We start from the raw sequence: 16,622 nt of genomic DNA on the forward strand, positions 1-16,622 counted from the left end.
TTTCAAATTGTATTTTCCTCTCTTCTTCTTAGTTGCCGCCATATGCTGCAACTGCATCTCCCCGGCAGCTACAGGACACACAGACGCGTTTGCTTTTATGCACTTTCTCCACCAAACAGAGCTGTTTAAGACAACGACTAAAGGTTAAACATATGATAAAGATATCTGTCTAGAGTTCACTCTATTTCTTGCCTTTCTTTCCCTATCCACTGGGTTTCTCAATCTCCAGCATAGCTTCAACATGCCTCTGGCATGTGGGCGTCAATATGAAACTATTGAACTATAACGAGGAAAAGGATGGGCGAGGCAGAGGCAGTGAGAGGAAGAAAGAAATGACAGGGATGATTGGGGGGGGGTATAAATATATATATATATATATATATGTGTGTGTATAGAAACATCACTGCAGGAACAGAATGGTATTATCATCACAGATGTTGCATTTACTGAACCCATCTGAACAAGGTGGCCACGGACCGCCAGAGGAAACACGAGCAGAGAACAGAGGGATGTGGAGAAAGCCCATGCTGAGAGGAGGCATGGCGGTGGGGGGTGAGGAGCTGGAATAATAAAAAGAAGTGACGAGAAAAGGGTGGAGTTGATTGGAGGTTAATGATACATGAGCAGAATGAGTCAGACAGACAGAGACAGAGAAAAGTGGTGCAGAATCTAATAATGTATGAGACATATGTTGCATACTTTGACCCCCACTGAAATATATACTGTCACCTATAATATCATCATATAATGTCTCGTCCATCCACTCTCATGTCATCATATTGTTCATCTCCACATTGTTTGCTGTTTTCATCTTAACTTCCTCCTTTTTCTGTTTACCCTGCTTTGTTTCATTCCCACCTCGCCCTTCTGGCTCAGCTTCAGTCACCCTGATCATTCACTTTGTTGTTTCCCTTCCCCAGAGCTCCCCTCTGTTCTGCTCATGCCTTTGTTTCCCGCACTTCCTGTCTCTCAGGTTTTTTGCCTGCTTATTCCCATCTCTGAAGATGTCTTCTGTCCTGCTTACTTTTCGTCCACTTGGCTGCTCTCCTCAGCACCCATGACCCAACCTCTCACTACCATTTCCATCCCCTCTTCTTATTTGTCCTTGCCTCTTGATTTCCTGTCTTTCTACACAATGAACCCAAGGGGCTTTATCTTTTTTCCTCAATGGCTTTGCCACTCTCACTAATCCCTCATCTCCATCAGTTTCCCTCACGCTCTCTGTCACGCTCTCTCTTGTGCTCTCCTCCCCTCTTCCATTGCATCATTTTCCATGCCTTTTTCATATCCCCCCTCTCCTCAGATCCCCCCCAGCACCAATACTCCTCATTGCCCTCTCCCATGTCTGCATCTTACAATCTCTGACATGCAATCCCTCTTGTTCCTCTCTAAGGCACTATTCCTTCTCTCCTGTTCACCTTGAGCTGTCCATCTTTTGCATTGGCAATTACACACATAAACACAAACATACATTCATACTAAGCACATACATGGAAGCTCAAGACTCCAAACACACACACAACATTGCACCTTCACCTTTATCAACACTCAAACACACCTGCATAATAATCCTTCACTGTCAAGCAAGACCTTCAGCTCAACTGAATCATGTGTGAATGTGTACTTACAGTATTATCAGAAAATGCATTTGCAGATACAAATTGAGCCATTAGGACGAGAGCTGAATGACACCTATGACACTTCCATTTCATTCGTCAAGGCTGTATGTCTGTTTATTCCTAATAGCTGCATGTTTTGGCCCAATGCCATGTTAGAAGCAATAATTAATACTGCATTAGTTAGTGTCTGACTCACCCATAAATAAAAGTGAATCATAAAGAAATCATACATGAATGAGCCAAGTCCCAAATAAATGCTTACAACCTGACAGCTATTAAAGAAGTGGCATTTAGTGACCTGCTCATTTTGATTATATGCAAGGGAGAACCTGCTATCTGTGTTGATTGTTCCAATTTTAAATCCATATTTTAGCCTTTCTCACTCACTTTACTGCACCTGCCTTTCAGACCAGCAAAAGTGATCCCGTCCAAAACTATGATTTACTCCAGCCGGCAAGAGTTTGTAATGCTACTAAGTGACTGTTCTACTCATGCATGGACATATTAGATATGCTTGAAGAAAAGATAATATGGTTAAAAAAAATTGTGTGGGCCAAATTAAATCGAGGTTTGGGCATATAACTTGTCGCTTAAATGTACCGTATCTAAATTTCGCCAACGTTCATCAAAGTTATCCAATAGAATGAAATCCATTTCAGTGCAGTTTTTTTCTCTGGTTTCATAATTTTCTCCAGTTTGAACTTAATGCAATTTAAAAATGCAAAAACAGCGTTTTTGCTCTTCAGTTAGGCTGCATGGAGCTAACGGAGATAATAAAAAAAAGTCTATTGTGCAAATGTAAGGAAACATTTCTAGAGAAACCAAAAATGAGGAGTGTTTCTTTTATCAGCATGTTGAACCTATTAACAACTTAATTAATACTCTCTAAACTTTTGCAAAGAAGTTGTCAAAGTATCTACCATCACCTTACAGCTAGCGAGAGCTTTACCAGAGTGACTAATGAGCAGTTGATCGCTCGTACTGGTGTAGCCTCAGCACCTCAAAGTCCTTTTTTAATGTGATATTTTCAGAAAAAATAATGACTTGTGCGCCTAATTGGAGTTTTCACAATATAAAGGAGAGAAGCACATTTTTTTGCTCTTGTGCTGTGAAGAGAGTGGAGGGAGTATAACTGACTGAAATTCTTCAAATCCAGAAATGGATGGAAAACACTTGTAGTGAGAGAGAGAGAGAGAGCTTCATTCAGGCGCTGCACACTTTACATTGTGATCTCACCTCTTTTCTGCTGTTGGCCCAACAGAGTGTGCACTGAGGGGCCAGTGAGGGGCATGTCTTCACAACCAAGTGTCGATGGAGCAGGGAAAATGATTCAGAGCTTAACATGCTCTAATGCAAACGTGGTGCTCGTAAAGTCACAATTCAGGGAGCTAATGAACTTGTTTTTGTTCTCTTTGGGGATTCTAACATTTTATGGTGCCACTTGAATCAAAATATAATAATATATTAATATATTATATATAATATAATATAATAATATCAATATCTAAGCATGATTCAGTGCTGTTGGCGGCTCACATTCTGAGCTATATCGGCCAGAAATTGATACTTGTGCTGTAACACCTGCCAAAAACTTTCTTTCGTCATCTCATCCAACCAAAAATCTCTTTAAGTAATAGTGTAGAAAGAATGGGTTAAGAAAGTGATGGGAAACCGTCACTACCACCCACACACGCCCATATACACGAACCCATTTATAATAAAAAAGAAAAAAAAAAGAAAAAAAGCACCCTTTCTCAAAGTACAACAGTGGAGCTATTGTTCTATGTGAAATTCCTCCACTAGTCTGTGGGTGCAGGTCATCACTTGACCAGCATCACCATGGCGACTGAATGAGGAGCAGAGGAGGAGAGAAAGGTTGTTAATTTACAGGAGCCTGAACAGTAACGGCTGACTGGTCCTGATTCAAGGATGGGGGTGATTCATGCAGACTCGGGTCCCGGAAGAAACCCCGCTTTGACACTATAGCCACTGGCAACAAGACCCTTAAACAACAGAAGCTCTAAAAGGACCGACACTCGGTGTGTGGGAGGGAGAGAGTAGGGGAGGAAGGGAGGGACGGAGGGAGGGAGGCAGGGAGAGACGATGAAACAAGTGTGGATATATTCTCAGATAAGACGGTAAAAGCACTGGAACAAGGCACAAAGATACACACAACAGATGGGAGGATAAACGTGCCGTATAGGATTTAATTCCACATAAGAATCCGGGGATAACACTATAGATTCAAAATGCCACTGGCAGACCTCTCACTTCAAAATGCAATCTTGTGAAACTAGAAAGCTAGGCCTATTTTATTTAGGATTAAATAAGGAACCTACAAAGCTTCATTCTCTCCATTCAACAATGCCAAAAGCATGTGATAGAGTAATGCAGATGGCTTGGACTTCTCCTCCGACAGACCAACAGCAGAGAGCCCCTCAACATCACTTTGGGAACGTGCTTCCAGCCGACAAAAGCAAAACCCTTTTGAAACTTTTCCAGAGTTCAATTCCATGGGCGTTGACATGTGCAACCTCCCCTGTTTGTGCCTGTCAAGAGTGTGTTGGCTCTGATAAACTGCCACTATTACATTCCTCTCCCACACCTCAGTCTACTGCCATTATATTCCCCTACGCCATTTCACGCTCCCTCCTACACCTTTCTCTCCCTGCCAGAGCTCTCTCCGAGTGCTGCTGACGAAGGGCATGAAGAGACCAACATCTCACACATTGCACACATCCCTACCACAAAAATTGCACATGGATTAACTTGTCATTTTAATCTATTGCATGTAAAGTATTCGGCCCCAAAGTCTGGCAGCATTCAAATGGGGGGAGGATAATGGCAGTGCACGAAACTATTAACAAGCTAAAAGGACACCAATGGTGAATACAGACCGCGGGACTTTAATCACTATGACATTCTTTGTTCTTTATATATCATGCTGACACTATATATTAATGTCTAGTTTACTGGCTATCCTAATGGAAGGCAAGAATTACTGCTATATGTCAGCAGACGGCTACTCTATACAGAGCCATGTCTGATTTACTAGTGTTTATTGGCCCTCTAAATGGAAGGGCTGCAAAGACAGGTTGTTGAATACATATTGCTTATGCAAAGCAGCAGATGCAATGCTAGTTGATCTATCGAGTAATTCTTGCAGAGCCTAAGGAGGATATAACAAATAGAAAGCTGCAGATTACTCTCAGTAGGAAGGGAGCATCCCTGGAGTGTAAAATGAGGGATTTGACTTCTCAGGGAGAAAGCTCTATCGACAAGCCAGAAGGTTACAACTGCTCGTCGTGAGAAAGGAGAGATTGGTTAAAAAATAAATAAATAAATAAATAAAGGAGAGCATTTGCGAGTATGAGGTGATGTGGTGTTGAGAATGAGGTGTAGGAGCAAATTTGTGTTTTAGTAAAATTGTAACATTTAGTTAAATTCCCTGACAAGCAATGTGGGAACAAGTGATTCCCGCTGAGAGGCTCATCATGTAATCACAGTGTCATGTTCTCCATAAAGTAGTTGGTCCCTTTAATTTTGCAGACTTTGGGCTGTCTTTAGTCAATGGGCTAATTTTCATCAAACCAGTCGGGGTCAGGGGTGATGTCAGCTGCCAGTGTTTGACAGTACACCCATGTAGCAGACTAATGTTAATTGTCAGTCTGCTGCCAAACACTCTCTCTCTCTCGCTCTCTCTCTCTCTGACATGTGCTCTTTCAAATAAACCAGTGGCATTGCGAATGCAGTCACTAGTAAAAGCTATAATAACAAAATATGTCAAGACTGTTCTGTTCAGTGGATCACATGGGATGAGCCGTGGTCAAGTTTTCTATAGGGCTTTCTGTCTGTCTGCACTGGAGTCTGGGCAGAATATTTATATGGGTACTGACACAGCATGTGTTGAGGCAGTGTGAAAACACACAACACCTAAAGTACTGAAAACTATAAATAACTTCTGCTTACAGTGCATTGTAATTTAAATCACATGTTCATGGATTCATCCAGCAAACAGTGCAAATGTATTCCAAGATGTGTCATGAATGCCGACATTGCTCAAGACCATTGGTTTGCAGAATTGACGTCAGCCCTTTTGTTCAAAGAGGACTACTTGATGTTGTGAAACTTTCAGTGTTCAGTGCCTAGTGTGTGCTAAAGACTTTCTGTTTTTATGAGATTAAGGATTTACTTGTCTTTTATTTGACCAATTATTTGACTCATAGTAAAATAAATGGAGTCTCAAGGAGAGATGCAGCTGTGAGAGCATAAATCTTTTTCATGTGACACTGGAAGGCTGTGTGAAAACTGTGAAACCTGTTGTGAGTTGTTATGCAGTGTTACAGACAAAACATGGTTTTTATATTAGAAAATGTTGAATTATTTGTATGTTCTCAAATAATAAAAAAAAAAAACAGTGCACATTGAAACATATCTTGCACGCGCACACTAATCCACATGCATGCATGCAAGAGCCTTTCATGCTTGTGTCCGCACAAAACATACCTTATCTTCAAAAATGCACAAAGCCACTTGAGAGCTTTTGAAGCCCTCAAACCAGCCTCCATCGTCTGGCCCTTTGTTCCTACCTTCACAACAGTCACACTTCCCCTCTGTTACTTTTGCTCTTGCAGCAACTTTAGATGATGGCGGTCTGCAGATTATTCTTTAAGATGGAGGAGATTTGAGAATCAATCACTATCACTCTCCTGCAGTTACCACACCATCTGATAGTCTTTGTCTAGTTGTGTTAATTAATTCATGATCTGAGACGCTGATGTGTGCTTTTTAAACCAATTACTTTCTTTAAATGACACTAAAGGGATTCTTTCTGAAAAAGAAGCCCGGTACTGTGCTCATCCCTTTTTTTTTTTTTTTTTGACAAACTTGTCAGTTCCATGACCTTTGGAAAAGTTTCTTTGGGAGACGATGGGAGTTATTTTTTTTCTTTACAATTAAAAATGCAGAATAATCTCAATCAGATGCACTGTGGCTCTCTGAGTGCTGCGCTTATGCAGTCACACACATGCTGCCTATGCAGCATTGTTCTCTGCAATGCTTCCACCAGCATCTGGACAAGTCCTCTCCAGCCTAAGGTGGAGGCTTGTCGTCGTAGGGGCAAAAAATGTATTCTGTCACTGCACTCTCTATTTCCTGCTACAAGCAGGAGACTTGAAGACCAGGGGAGAGCAAAGACGAGCTTGGATTTTCAAAACCTAGCTTTCATATCATTTCTGTTTCTTGAGTTACACTGTTCGGCCTCAGGGCTTGACTTGAGATAGATGCTACTCTCATCTTCTCTCGCTTATCGCTACCCCTCAGTCACCTCTACCCAAATCCCCACCTTTCTCTTCTAAATCACCTAACTCTCTTTGCTTACCTCCATCTTCCTGCCCATTGCTATTCATTGCTCCTCGAGACTCCCTTTCTGGCGCACTATATCATGTTTATATGGTGTGCTTTCCATTTCTTTATCTCTGTTATCCATTACAGACTCCCCTTCCCACTCGTTCTATCTCACCGTGTGAAGATTGCACTTGCATTTATAGAAGACTGTGTATTGTTACATAACACCGTTTGCCACTTTGCCACCTCTCTGCGATTTTAAAAATCAATTATCCATCAAATAAAAAGACAAACAGTAAAAGCAGCTCTCTGCCGCACTCTTTGTTTCTAAATGTGCTAAAGAGTTTTAAAATTACCCTGATGGGAAATAAAGACAGTGGAGGCATGAAAAAGCCAGGAGGCTGGTTTCTGTAGATCTAGTTGCTTGACACATTGGGCAAGATAACCAATTGCTTGGCTATAAATATAATGGTGTGTCCGCTGACAAGCTGAGTGCTGATATCTCACTTGATCATTCAAACAGAGGAAGCAAATGTGGAGACAGTGAAGCAAGTAATTATGGGGAAGGAGGAAGAGGAGTTGAAAAGAGGGAGGGTGGTGGAGTTACAGAAGAGAGAAAGTGTGGAAGGAGATGCCGTGCTCAGGTGGCTTTGAGCGGATATTGTATGCCTTATCTGTCACCTGCAGGTCTGTGCTTATTATAGAGAGAGGGAAAGTCAGAACAGAGTGTAAGGTGTGTGTGTGAGTGTTAGTGTGTGAGCTGAGGTGTGTGCGCAAACAGGATAAAAATGCAGGCAGTCAAGCTGCAGCAGTGCCTTGACTTCCTCCAAAGCACAGATGGTGATGAAAAAATACAAAAGACAGAAAAAAACAAAAAGACAGAAAAAAAAAAAAATAAAAATAAAAAACAAGCTTCTCCTCCTTGATCTGTTCTGAAGGCCACAGCAACACAGAGCTCACAACATCTCACACCTCAGCACTTGTACTCTTCACAAGTTTTCAGCAGCAAAATAAGCACAGGAACATTTGGGACATTCATGCTCCAAACGCACAAATACTACTATAAAATCAGTGCTGACAGTGAATATAACTTCACATCCAAACATATTCAGATTCCAAGCAGCTGCACTGACATATTCCTGAGAATTGAATCCATGCAATCTCCTGTTGGATAGTGGAAAAATCATGCATTTTTATGATGAGCAAAAGATAGGACTTGGTACTTTATTACTAGAGCCCTGGAAACATTTTAGAGATGAAGGCAGCCAGAGAAGCCTCTCAGTCAAGCATGCCAGGCCTTTTAATAAAATCCCTGCAAAGCAGAAGACTTTCTTTTTGAGGGAAATGGAGTAAAATAATTGTACTCAAGACAATCAGAATAATGTATCATAAAGTGGTCCATAGATTTTAACAGAGGGCATATTCATATTGATATTCATTAATTAATCATATTAATACATTGGTCATGTCATGTATTTGGTTGATATTTGCATTAACATTTTTTTTACTTAATCCTAAATTCTGCTTAAAGTGAGCTGTTTGATTGTTTTTAAATTAAAAACCCTTATACCAGTTTTTTATGTGAAGGCTGCCTGTGAGAGCTAATGTCTCAGGCACCATAATGACACCCAGTTACATCCTGCCAGCCAATAAAGCTGGAGTTTACTCCTCAACAAGGAAATGGAGTCCAGCGGACACAGATATCCATCAATATTTCTGCATCCCTATACAGCTCTATAAAGCAATCTGGCCCTGCATTCAGTTGTTGTCCCGCTTGTGACGGCAGATTACTTCTCTTCGTCGCTCTCTCACAAACAGAAGGCATTATGAGAATTGCACAAGCTCATCTTCACTAATTAGACACAGTTTTTAAAAGGTTAACCAATTAAAGCAAATTACATATAGATTTTTTTGTGGAAATACATCAGCAGAATAAATCATACTAAGTAGAATAATTATCTCCTGCAATCATTATCTGATCTGTAGTTTGGAGCAATTACCTGCAGCCGAAGAAAAATGAATAAATGAATGGTTCTGAAATGTTTCTACCTGATTTAGTGTTCATGTTTTGAAGTCTACTGTGCGACTGTGGCAGAGCTCCTCCCATACTCATCAGGCATGCTTTGCCTCGTCTGTTTTCTGCTGACTTTGACTATCTCCTTTTTAGTAATAGTGTTATTGCCTTATGGGCTCGATGTTGACAGGATATTGTCAGCTTTGTTTTGTTATTTCTAACAGCTTTTTTTTCCCTGAGAGTAAGTCAACGTGCAGCATCACAGAGGCGCAGAGCATCACGTTGTTTTGAGGGAATGAAAAAAAAACAAAAACAAAAAAACATTGCCAATGGGCCACATTTTGTTGCCTGGGGTTATGTGCGCATCAGGACTGGACTGCTGGCAGGAAGTGTGTCAGCTCGCCAGTGGAAGTACAGCTGAAGTGATGACAGCAGCCAAATTTGTGCCGTAGCTGCCTGAGAGAAGTGATGCTGCCAGTGGAATAAGAATGACATGCTAGATGTAAGCGGTACCTGCCAGTGAATAAGACATTTTATAACAGAAGACATCAGAGTTACTGTCAAGGATGATTCTATTGCTGCTTCTGTAACAGTGCAAACGCACCAGAATTACTTCGACAGCATTGGATTTTATAACACAATGCTAAAGATGCCACAATGTGTTTCTGACACTAGAAAGAAATTCTCTTCAGAGTTAAGAGAATAAAATCAGCTTAAGTCTTCTTTTAAGTTTCATCTGTCAGCAGCTTTCCTCTATCTTCTTGCAGCACAGGCTGTATTATACATTTATTGAGTGATGTTTCAAGAAATATCAGTTACTGTGACATATTGAGTGTCAGACTCTTCCAACTCCGTGATCTGGTTTAACAAAAAAAAAGAAAAGCTTAATACTGCATCAACAAGATACTAAATATTCTTAGCCAATGCCAAACTCCAGTTTCTCACAGCAGACAGTCAGTAATTATCTTTTAGTCTCATTATATCTGTGTTACTGCCCTGATGAACTCTGAATGGAGCAAGTTAAGTGACAAAGATGGAGATGGGTGTTTCTAGACTTCTCCTTATAACTGTGAGAGGAAAACTAATTTATTCATAATTAGTCTCTGCAGCTATTTCTGACAAACAAACCCCAAAACTAATATTTCCAAAATTTTCAAGAATTACCTATAACCATTCTTGGTACTATGTAATTGTAGAGGATGTGAAAGGGACGCCTCACTGGCAACTTCGAACCAAATGACTCTTAGCAGGCTTAGGTAGATAGCTAGTTCTTTCCATTAATTAATGTAAATCGTAATTATTTTTAGTACACATATTGTGCACTATTAAAAAAAAGTAACAATAAAAATATTTTACTATGCGAGTCCAATCAGGGATATGCTTGTTCTTTATTGCAAACTCGTCCTCAGCCTCAGCCTGTTCCTGTTCTTGATTTTGAGTGCCTGGGTAGCTGTCCTAGTTCTAGTTTTAAAAATAACAGACCATCTTTCCCCCCCGCCGACATGACAATCATGTTTACTTTAGTGACGTACCTGCTGTAGTCAGGCAGAGCTCCTCGTCACTGTTGTCCTGGCAGTTGTCCTGCCCGTTACACAAGAAGCTACGGTCTACACACCGGCCATTTCGACACTTGAAGCGAGACTCCGAGCACACCAGTGGGTTACCTGCTGTGGACGAGTCAGAACAGAGGTCAAACCTCACGTGTTAGTACACAGAGAGGCTCAAAGATATGGAGGAACACCTGCACGACATTTTCTCCCAGAGAAATCATCTGGGGATAAACAGGCTATTTCAAAGTAAATTCCACTCCTTTTCTGCAGAGGTACTTTAGTTTGTTAGAAGTCGCTTTTCGTAAACTTGTTGAACTCATCTCATTTACAACGCACTGATACGATTAAATTTTAAAGAAAGACATGGGTGTGACAGTTACACTGGGATTTTCAGAGAAGAAATGAAACATTAAAAACAGCGTGAGACTGCATGGATTTAATTTGAAGGGTCTGATAAGAGCTCAAACTGAAAACTCAAAAGAAAGCCCCCCCCCCACCAACACCACCACCCCCAAAAAAAGTTCTGCAAAAGATTCAACATCCCATCCAACCCCACCACTTCTTTTCATCCCACTTTCTCATTTTTCTTTGTTCTAGCTTCTGCAAATTGAGGCAGAATTATCTTGTGAGAAGATCCAGACAATTACACAGCCGTGACGCAGTATGTGCCGGCAGTGCGGAGCATAGCCCCATTTAAATGGCCAGATTAGATTTGTGAGTGTGGGCCCCTGCAGGCTGGGAACACTGCCACTAACAATGCTGAGTGATTAGTTTGATGCACCTTCTACATTGGGAAATGGAGATGAAGTCATGTAGGGACAATGGATGTTATGTCTGTTATAATAAAGACCACAACTGCAACCTTTCTGCTGTTTTATGGATTTAAAAAAAAAGAAAAGAAAAGAGAAAACATAAGCCCAAGGGAGTACAGTCGGAAGTTGCAAAACAGTAAAATAACTGTAAAAGGAGTGGTGTGGACAGCAGAGCAGTGCAGAAATTACATTCTTTATAAAATGACACTCTCTTTCATTTCCCACTATAGGATGGGATATAAAGCTTAGGAGCTTCACACTTTAGAGGGTGTGAGAAATACTGCACTGGCAGGGGGATAGCTAAAGCAGTGTAAAGTCACAGGGTTGGTGATTACAGCTTAGCATTTTGAGCAAGGTCTTTTCATTTATTTGTTCACAATCAGAAAAATCAAAGAAGCACAGCCAGGGAAGAAGAAAGGAGAAGTGCAGATGTGTGCTGATTGTTATTTTCATGTATGACTCTCCGGACATCTTCTTGATTCAATAAATTGACTGTAAAGTATTGCTTTGTCCCCTTTATTTTCCACAAGTGTGTCCAAGCAATTTGTTCTGCTTGTAGTTTATTCCAATCATCCATTGTCTATTCTGCTCATCTGTGCAGGGTCACTGGGGGGCCGGAGCCAAACCCAGCGAACATCAGACGAGGGCGGGAAACATCCTGCGCAGGTTGTCTAAAATAGGAGCTACACATTGTGACAAATCACCGTTTATGATCAAATTTATACCTGTGGTTAATTTAGAGGCACCAGTTAACATGAACACCACAGAAATGTTTATTTGATTTTGTTCCAAAGATGAGGAAAAAAAACTACATCGCTATGAAATCATCAGGGTGATCAGATGATGGGTAACTAAGTTGATGTGTAAAATTGAATACCTCTTCAAAGTCTTGGTGAGCATTTTCATTAATACTTTAATTTACTTTCACACGAGTAAAGCAAGCTACATCACTGAAGAATGGTGTGATGGGCTGCAATAATGAAGTAATGATAAACTGTTATGACTGAAGGATGGTATATCACTGATCAGGCTAAGCCGTCTGGTGACCTTGGTATGAGACCAATAGTTTTTTATTGGATTTAGTTGCCCTGTTGTGAGACTTACTGCAGTTTTCTTCATCACTCCCGTCAGGACAGTCACTGAAGCCGTTACAGCGGAAGCGCCCAATGATGCAATGGACGCCATTAGCACAGGCGAAGAAAGTAGGAGCACATTTGGACTTGACCTTAGCTGAGGACAGATGGGAGATTGGGGGAAGAGGAGGAAGAGCAGAACAATGGATTAGTCTGCGGGTGAAGGAAGATGATGCAGCCACTTCTACAGCAATACAACAATCATGTTTTATGGTTGAATTGGCCTCTGCTGTGATGCACAATGTGAGGAAAGAACCCATCAATAAAGTTTGAGTTTTAAAGTTTCTCTGATGGTGACGATGTATCACATATGACTGCTTCAAACAGTGAACCATTCAACCAAGGTTCAAACTGCTGCTGTGTAATAGAGACCAATTAATTATCCAACTCATTTTGTTCTGTTATTCTTATCTTCAAGTGCTTTTAAGTATGACAAGTAAGGGCTAAGATCCTGAGCACAAAGCACTGATAGCAGCTGAAAACAAGTTAATGACAAAGACAAAGGGAGAAGATGGTGTGGGAGGGTGTTTGTATGGATTCTGCCATTGATCAGCCTAAGCAGGCCAGCGGGCCTTATCTCCCAGGACAGGCCTCAGACTGAGTGACGAGCCTGCACAACATCAATGCATGGCGTGTCCCGATTAGTGCAAACCACTAGCTTTAATTCAAACTCATTGGTCTTCCCTGACAGGAAATAAAAAACAAACAAACAAAAAAAACACCAACAACAAAAAACGATCATAGACAACAGCAAACTAAATAGCTTGTTTCTTGGCACCAAGAAAAGACATAAAAAATAAAAAATAAAAAAAACATGGCAGTGGGACTGCTGCTACTGTATTTACAATTTGTAAGAATCAGTCACGTCTGTGTGAAATACAGCATTATCTCTCACACCCCTGTTTCTCTAATCTGTCTTTAAACTCCTTATAGATTATTCCACTACAGTAATTTGCATTATAATACAAATGCTTAAACTTGGACATTTGGCTTTGTGTGAGAGCAACTCCTGTTGCAGAAGTACTTACTGGAGACAAAGAGCAGCTAAACGTCCAAGTACGACTTAGACAATGTTGTAGTAGTAGTTAAATAAGACTAGAAGTTAACGCAAGTGAGGGAATATCATTATAAACATTCTATTAAATGCTATGGAATAAGAATAGGATGGAGCGACCCACACAATCAAATGAGTACATTATATCTCAAAAGCAAGCTGCCGAACCCTCTCATTTTTTCCTCTCTAAAATGAATACAAAGGGTGGAATTGGCCTTCTCATAGGTTGGCATTGTGCCATCTCAAATGCCAGGGGTGCACATTTTCCCCTCTACAATATATTGTGGTAGGCTGATTTATGAGCTCTTTCAAGCTTATGTGTAGTGAGGGAGGAGGGCAATGGCATAACAACCACGAGGGTTTGGAGCGCCTGTCTCCAGGATGAAATTTAATCCGCTGAACGCGGGAGGAAGCTGGGATGGTGCCCGATCTCTGTGTCTATAGTCTGGGAAGCCTTTGTTTACCTGGACAGCAGAGGCTCTAACCACCCAAAGCTCATTTTGCATGGTATATCACAATCATTACAGTCCAGGGAGAAAAAACAGACATTGCTTGCGGCTGTAGCAACCTATAAAAGAGGTAAACATCTTGCAGTGGAGGATCTACATTAAAATGAATCTGGTCACATAAAAAAAACATCATCATCTTTTATTGTACAATTTTATTTATTTTTACAAACATGGATTTCTTTCTATTTTATAATACCCTCTGTTTTGAACTTGGACTTTTTGATACATAAAAAGAAAGTTTTTGGTCAATACGACTTTCCTCCTTCTCTATACAGACATGGATCCTAAATTCTTTTTTTTTTTTTTTATTTGCTTGGCAGATTTGACTACAGAGACAGCTCTGTTATGTCTGCACAATTCCTGATTCACTTCCTTTCTCATCCAAATCCTCATTATCACTTCCACTGCTGGCAGGATTCATCTGACCCAGTGTTTGTGTTCCAAATTAGCTCAAAAGTCACTTGAAGGACAATTTCATGAGAGGAAATGTGTGGGTGGGACAGGCAGCTCTGGTTGGAAGGATATAGCTAATGTGCTTTTCTGTGTTTTGGGGATGCATAGCCCTTTACAACCCGCACCGAGCGCTTTTCAGAAAGAAAAGACAAAAAAATGAATTAGAGGGAGCAAGTTGAGGGTGAAAGTGCTGGTGTAAACATAGACGTTTTGAACCTATGATAACGACATGAAGGTTTGCTCTTTTTGTTTCCATTGTTTATTCATCCAGCACCTCTGCCTTGATCTTCAACCCATAAACATGGAATTCACCCTGTCTTCAGTCCTTCTGTGGTTGTTCTGTTTTTTGGTTTCAACTGATTTAGCGTCTAGCCAAAACCTTCTCTCTCTTCTCTAAGCCTTTGGAGAAGTTGTTTACGTAAAGCAGGCAGGGTCTTGGATGCCTTCCAAACTTAGTTCCAGTGTTCACTGAGCAGCACAAATGAAAACGAATGAGGTTAGCAGTTGAGCTGATTCCTTGAGGTAAGACTATCACAAGTAGAAAAACATGGCTGGATCAAACCAAAAAGAGCAGCTGGAGGACACACAAACAAAGGCACAAAGGGTGCTGTTACTGGACCACACATATCCTGGTGTCTTTTTTTTTTGTTGTTGTTGACATTAATAGAAACTTTTCCTGCAAAAACACCTTAAAGCAAAACAAAGTTCAAATCTGTGGTATATTTTCGATTTAATAGTAAATTGTAAATAGTATGTTGGAAGTGAATGCTACTGCTCGTTTCTCCCTCTCCGTCTGTATCTCCCCTGTGGCTTCAGCTTTCATGTCATCCTGTATCTGACAGCAGAGTTCCTGTGTTGCACATTGTATCCTTTGCTCTTCCCCAGTATGCATCTTCATGACCTTGTCCAGAATTCCCCCCTTTTCTCCCTCTCCTCAATTCACAGAAGAACAGAGAAACTTGTTTGCCACAGGTAGGCTTGGTCGTGATGGGCATGTATGATTGACAGAGCGAGGAGACGGACCAGAGGAAGAGACACGAGCATAAACAGAGAACGGGTGGGAGAGGGTACCGACCAAGGAAGAGTAGAGACAGTCAACAACTTCAAAGGTTTCCCTGACCTTGCTGAGCAATTCTGAAGGGAGGAAATCAATACGCACTCAAGGTGTAAGCAAGGAGGGCAGGGGTAGATTCAGTCGAGAGGGTTTGGGGGATCAGAATAATTATTCCGTACAATTCAGTGTCTAAGCCCTGCACTCTAGTTGTACAATAACCTTCTGCACAGGAAGAAGAATAGCAACATTATAGAGCTGCCTTGAATTCAAGGGCCAAGTGTTTATGGGCCACTGGTGTTCTGCAAAGCTATCAAACTTGAAGCTGGATGGAGAAATAAGTGTATAAGCTTGTATGCTGCAATGCAGGGACATGTACAATATATCAGTAATATTTGAACAACGTCCAATAAAAGAGGAAGCAAGCATGGGATATATACTGAAAAAGCAGCAAGTGATCCATCAGATAATAACCCTGCTGCAATATTCATCATACAAACCTCCTTGTTTGGTCTCATAGTGACCGACATTATATTGTAAAATGATGAGAGAGAGCATTTCTTATTCCTTTGAAGATTTCAAGGCAATACATTTGCCTAATTTGTGACTATCGATAGAACAAAGATAGAATTCAGTCTCAAAGAGAAAATGAGGAGAGACAAAGACAGCAAGAGACAATCAAAGCGGGAGGCGATATTTGAGACCTTGATCAATATTTCATCAATGTTCCTTAGTATTAAATACACCATCCTTTTGATCAGTCAACTGCACGCGGGACACACCAGACTCAGTCTTATTAAAATCAACTTCTGCTTTATTTAGTTTTTTGCCATTATTGCCACTTTATTTTAAGTCCCCTGACCTGAGACATGCATGAACACATAACGACAGAAGAAAAACAATAAAGAAAGCAAAAACCGTCCCCAAGTAGTATTTGCTTTTTTTGTTTTGTGTCAAAACAAAACAAAATAATAGTCATTTCTATTGTCATAAAAACACACATTCCTAATCTCTGCAACCCTTCTATTACGCATACTGAGTTTAATGAGGAAATGGCAGAAGGTGACTCTTGATATTTAAA

General features: G+C 40.7%; 1 protein-coding gene across 3 annotated transcripts in view; it reads right to left on the bottom strand.

Moving 5' to 3' along the window:
* ldlrad3 (low density lipoprotein receptor class A domain containing 3) overlaps window positions 1-16,622 on the bottom strand; it is a 69,856-nt gene that overhangs the window by 22,030 nt on the left and 31,204 nt on the right. Inside the window, exons 3-4 of one of the 3 annotated variants that reach the window (XM_029523834.1) lie at window positions 12,446-12,571; window positions 10,512-10,643 (exon numbers count right to left, since the gene is read on the bottom strand). In XM_029523834.1, coding sequence (XP_029379694.1) covers window positions 10,512-10,643; window positions 12,446-12,571 — 258 coding nt within the window. Of the gene's footprint in view, window positions 1-10,511; window positions 10,647-12,445; window positions 12,572-16,622 lie in introns of all 3 variants that reach the window. The other 2 variants (XM_029523833.1, XM_029523835.1) reach the window with 2 other exon arrangements.

Source organism: Echeneis naucrates, chromosome 16 (genome assembly GCF_900963305.1).
Source record: "Echeneis naucrates chromosome 16, fEcheNa1.1, whole genome shotgun sequence".
NCBI classification, from domain to species: domain Eukaryota; kingdom Metazoa; phylum Chordata; class Actinopteri; order Carangiformes; family Echeneidae; genus Echeneis; species Echeneis naucrates.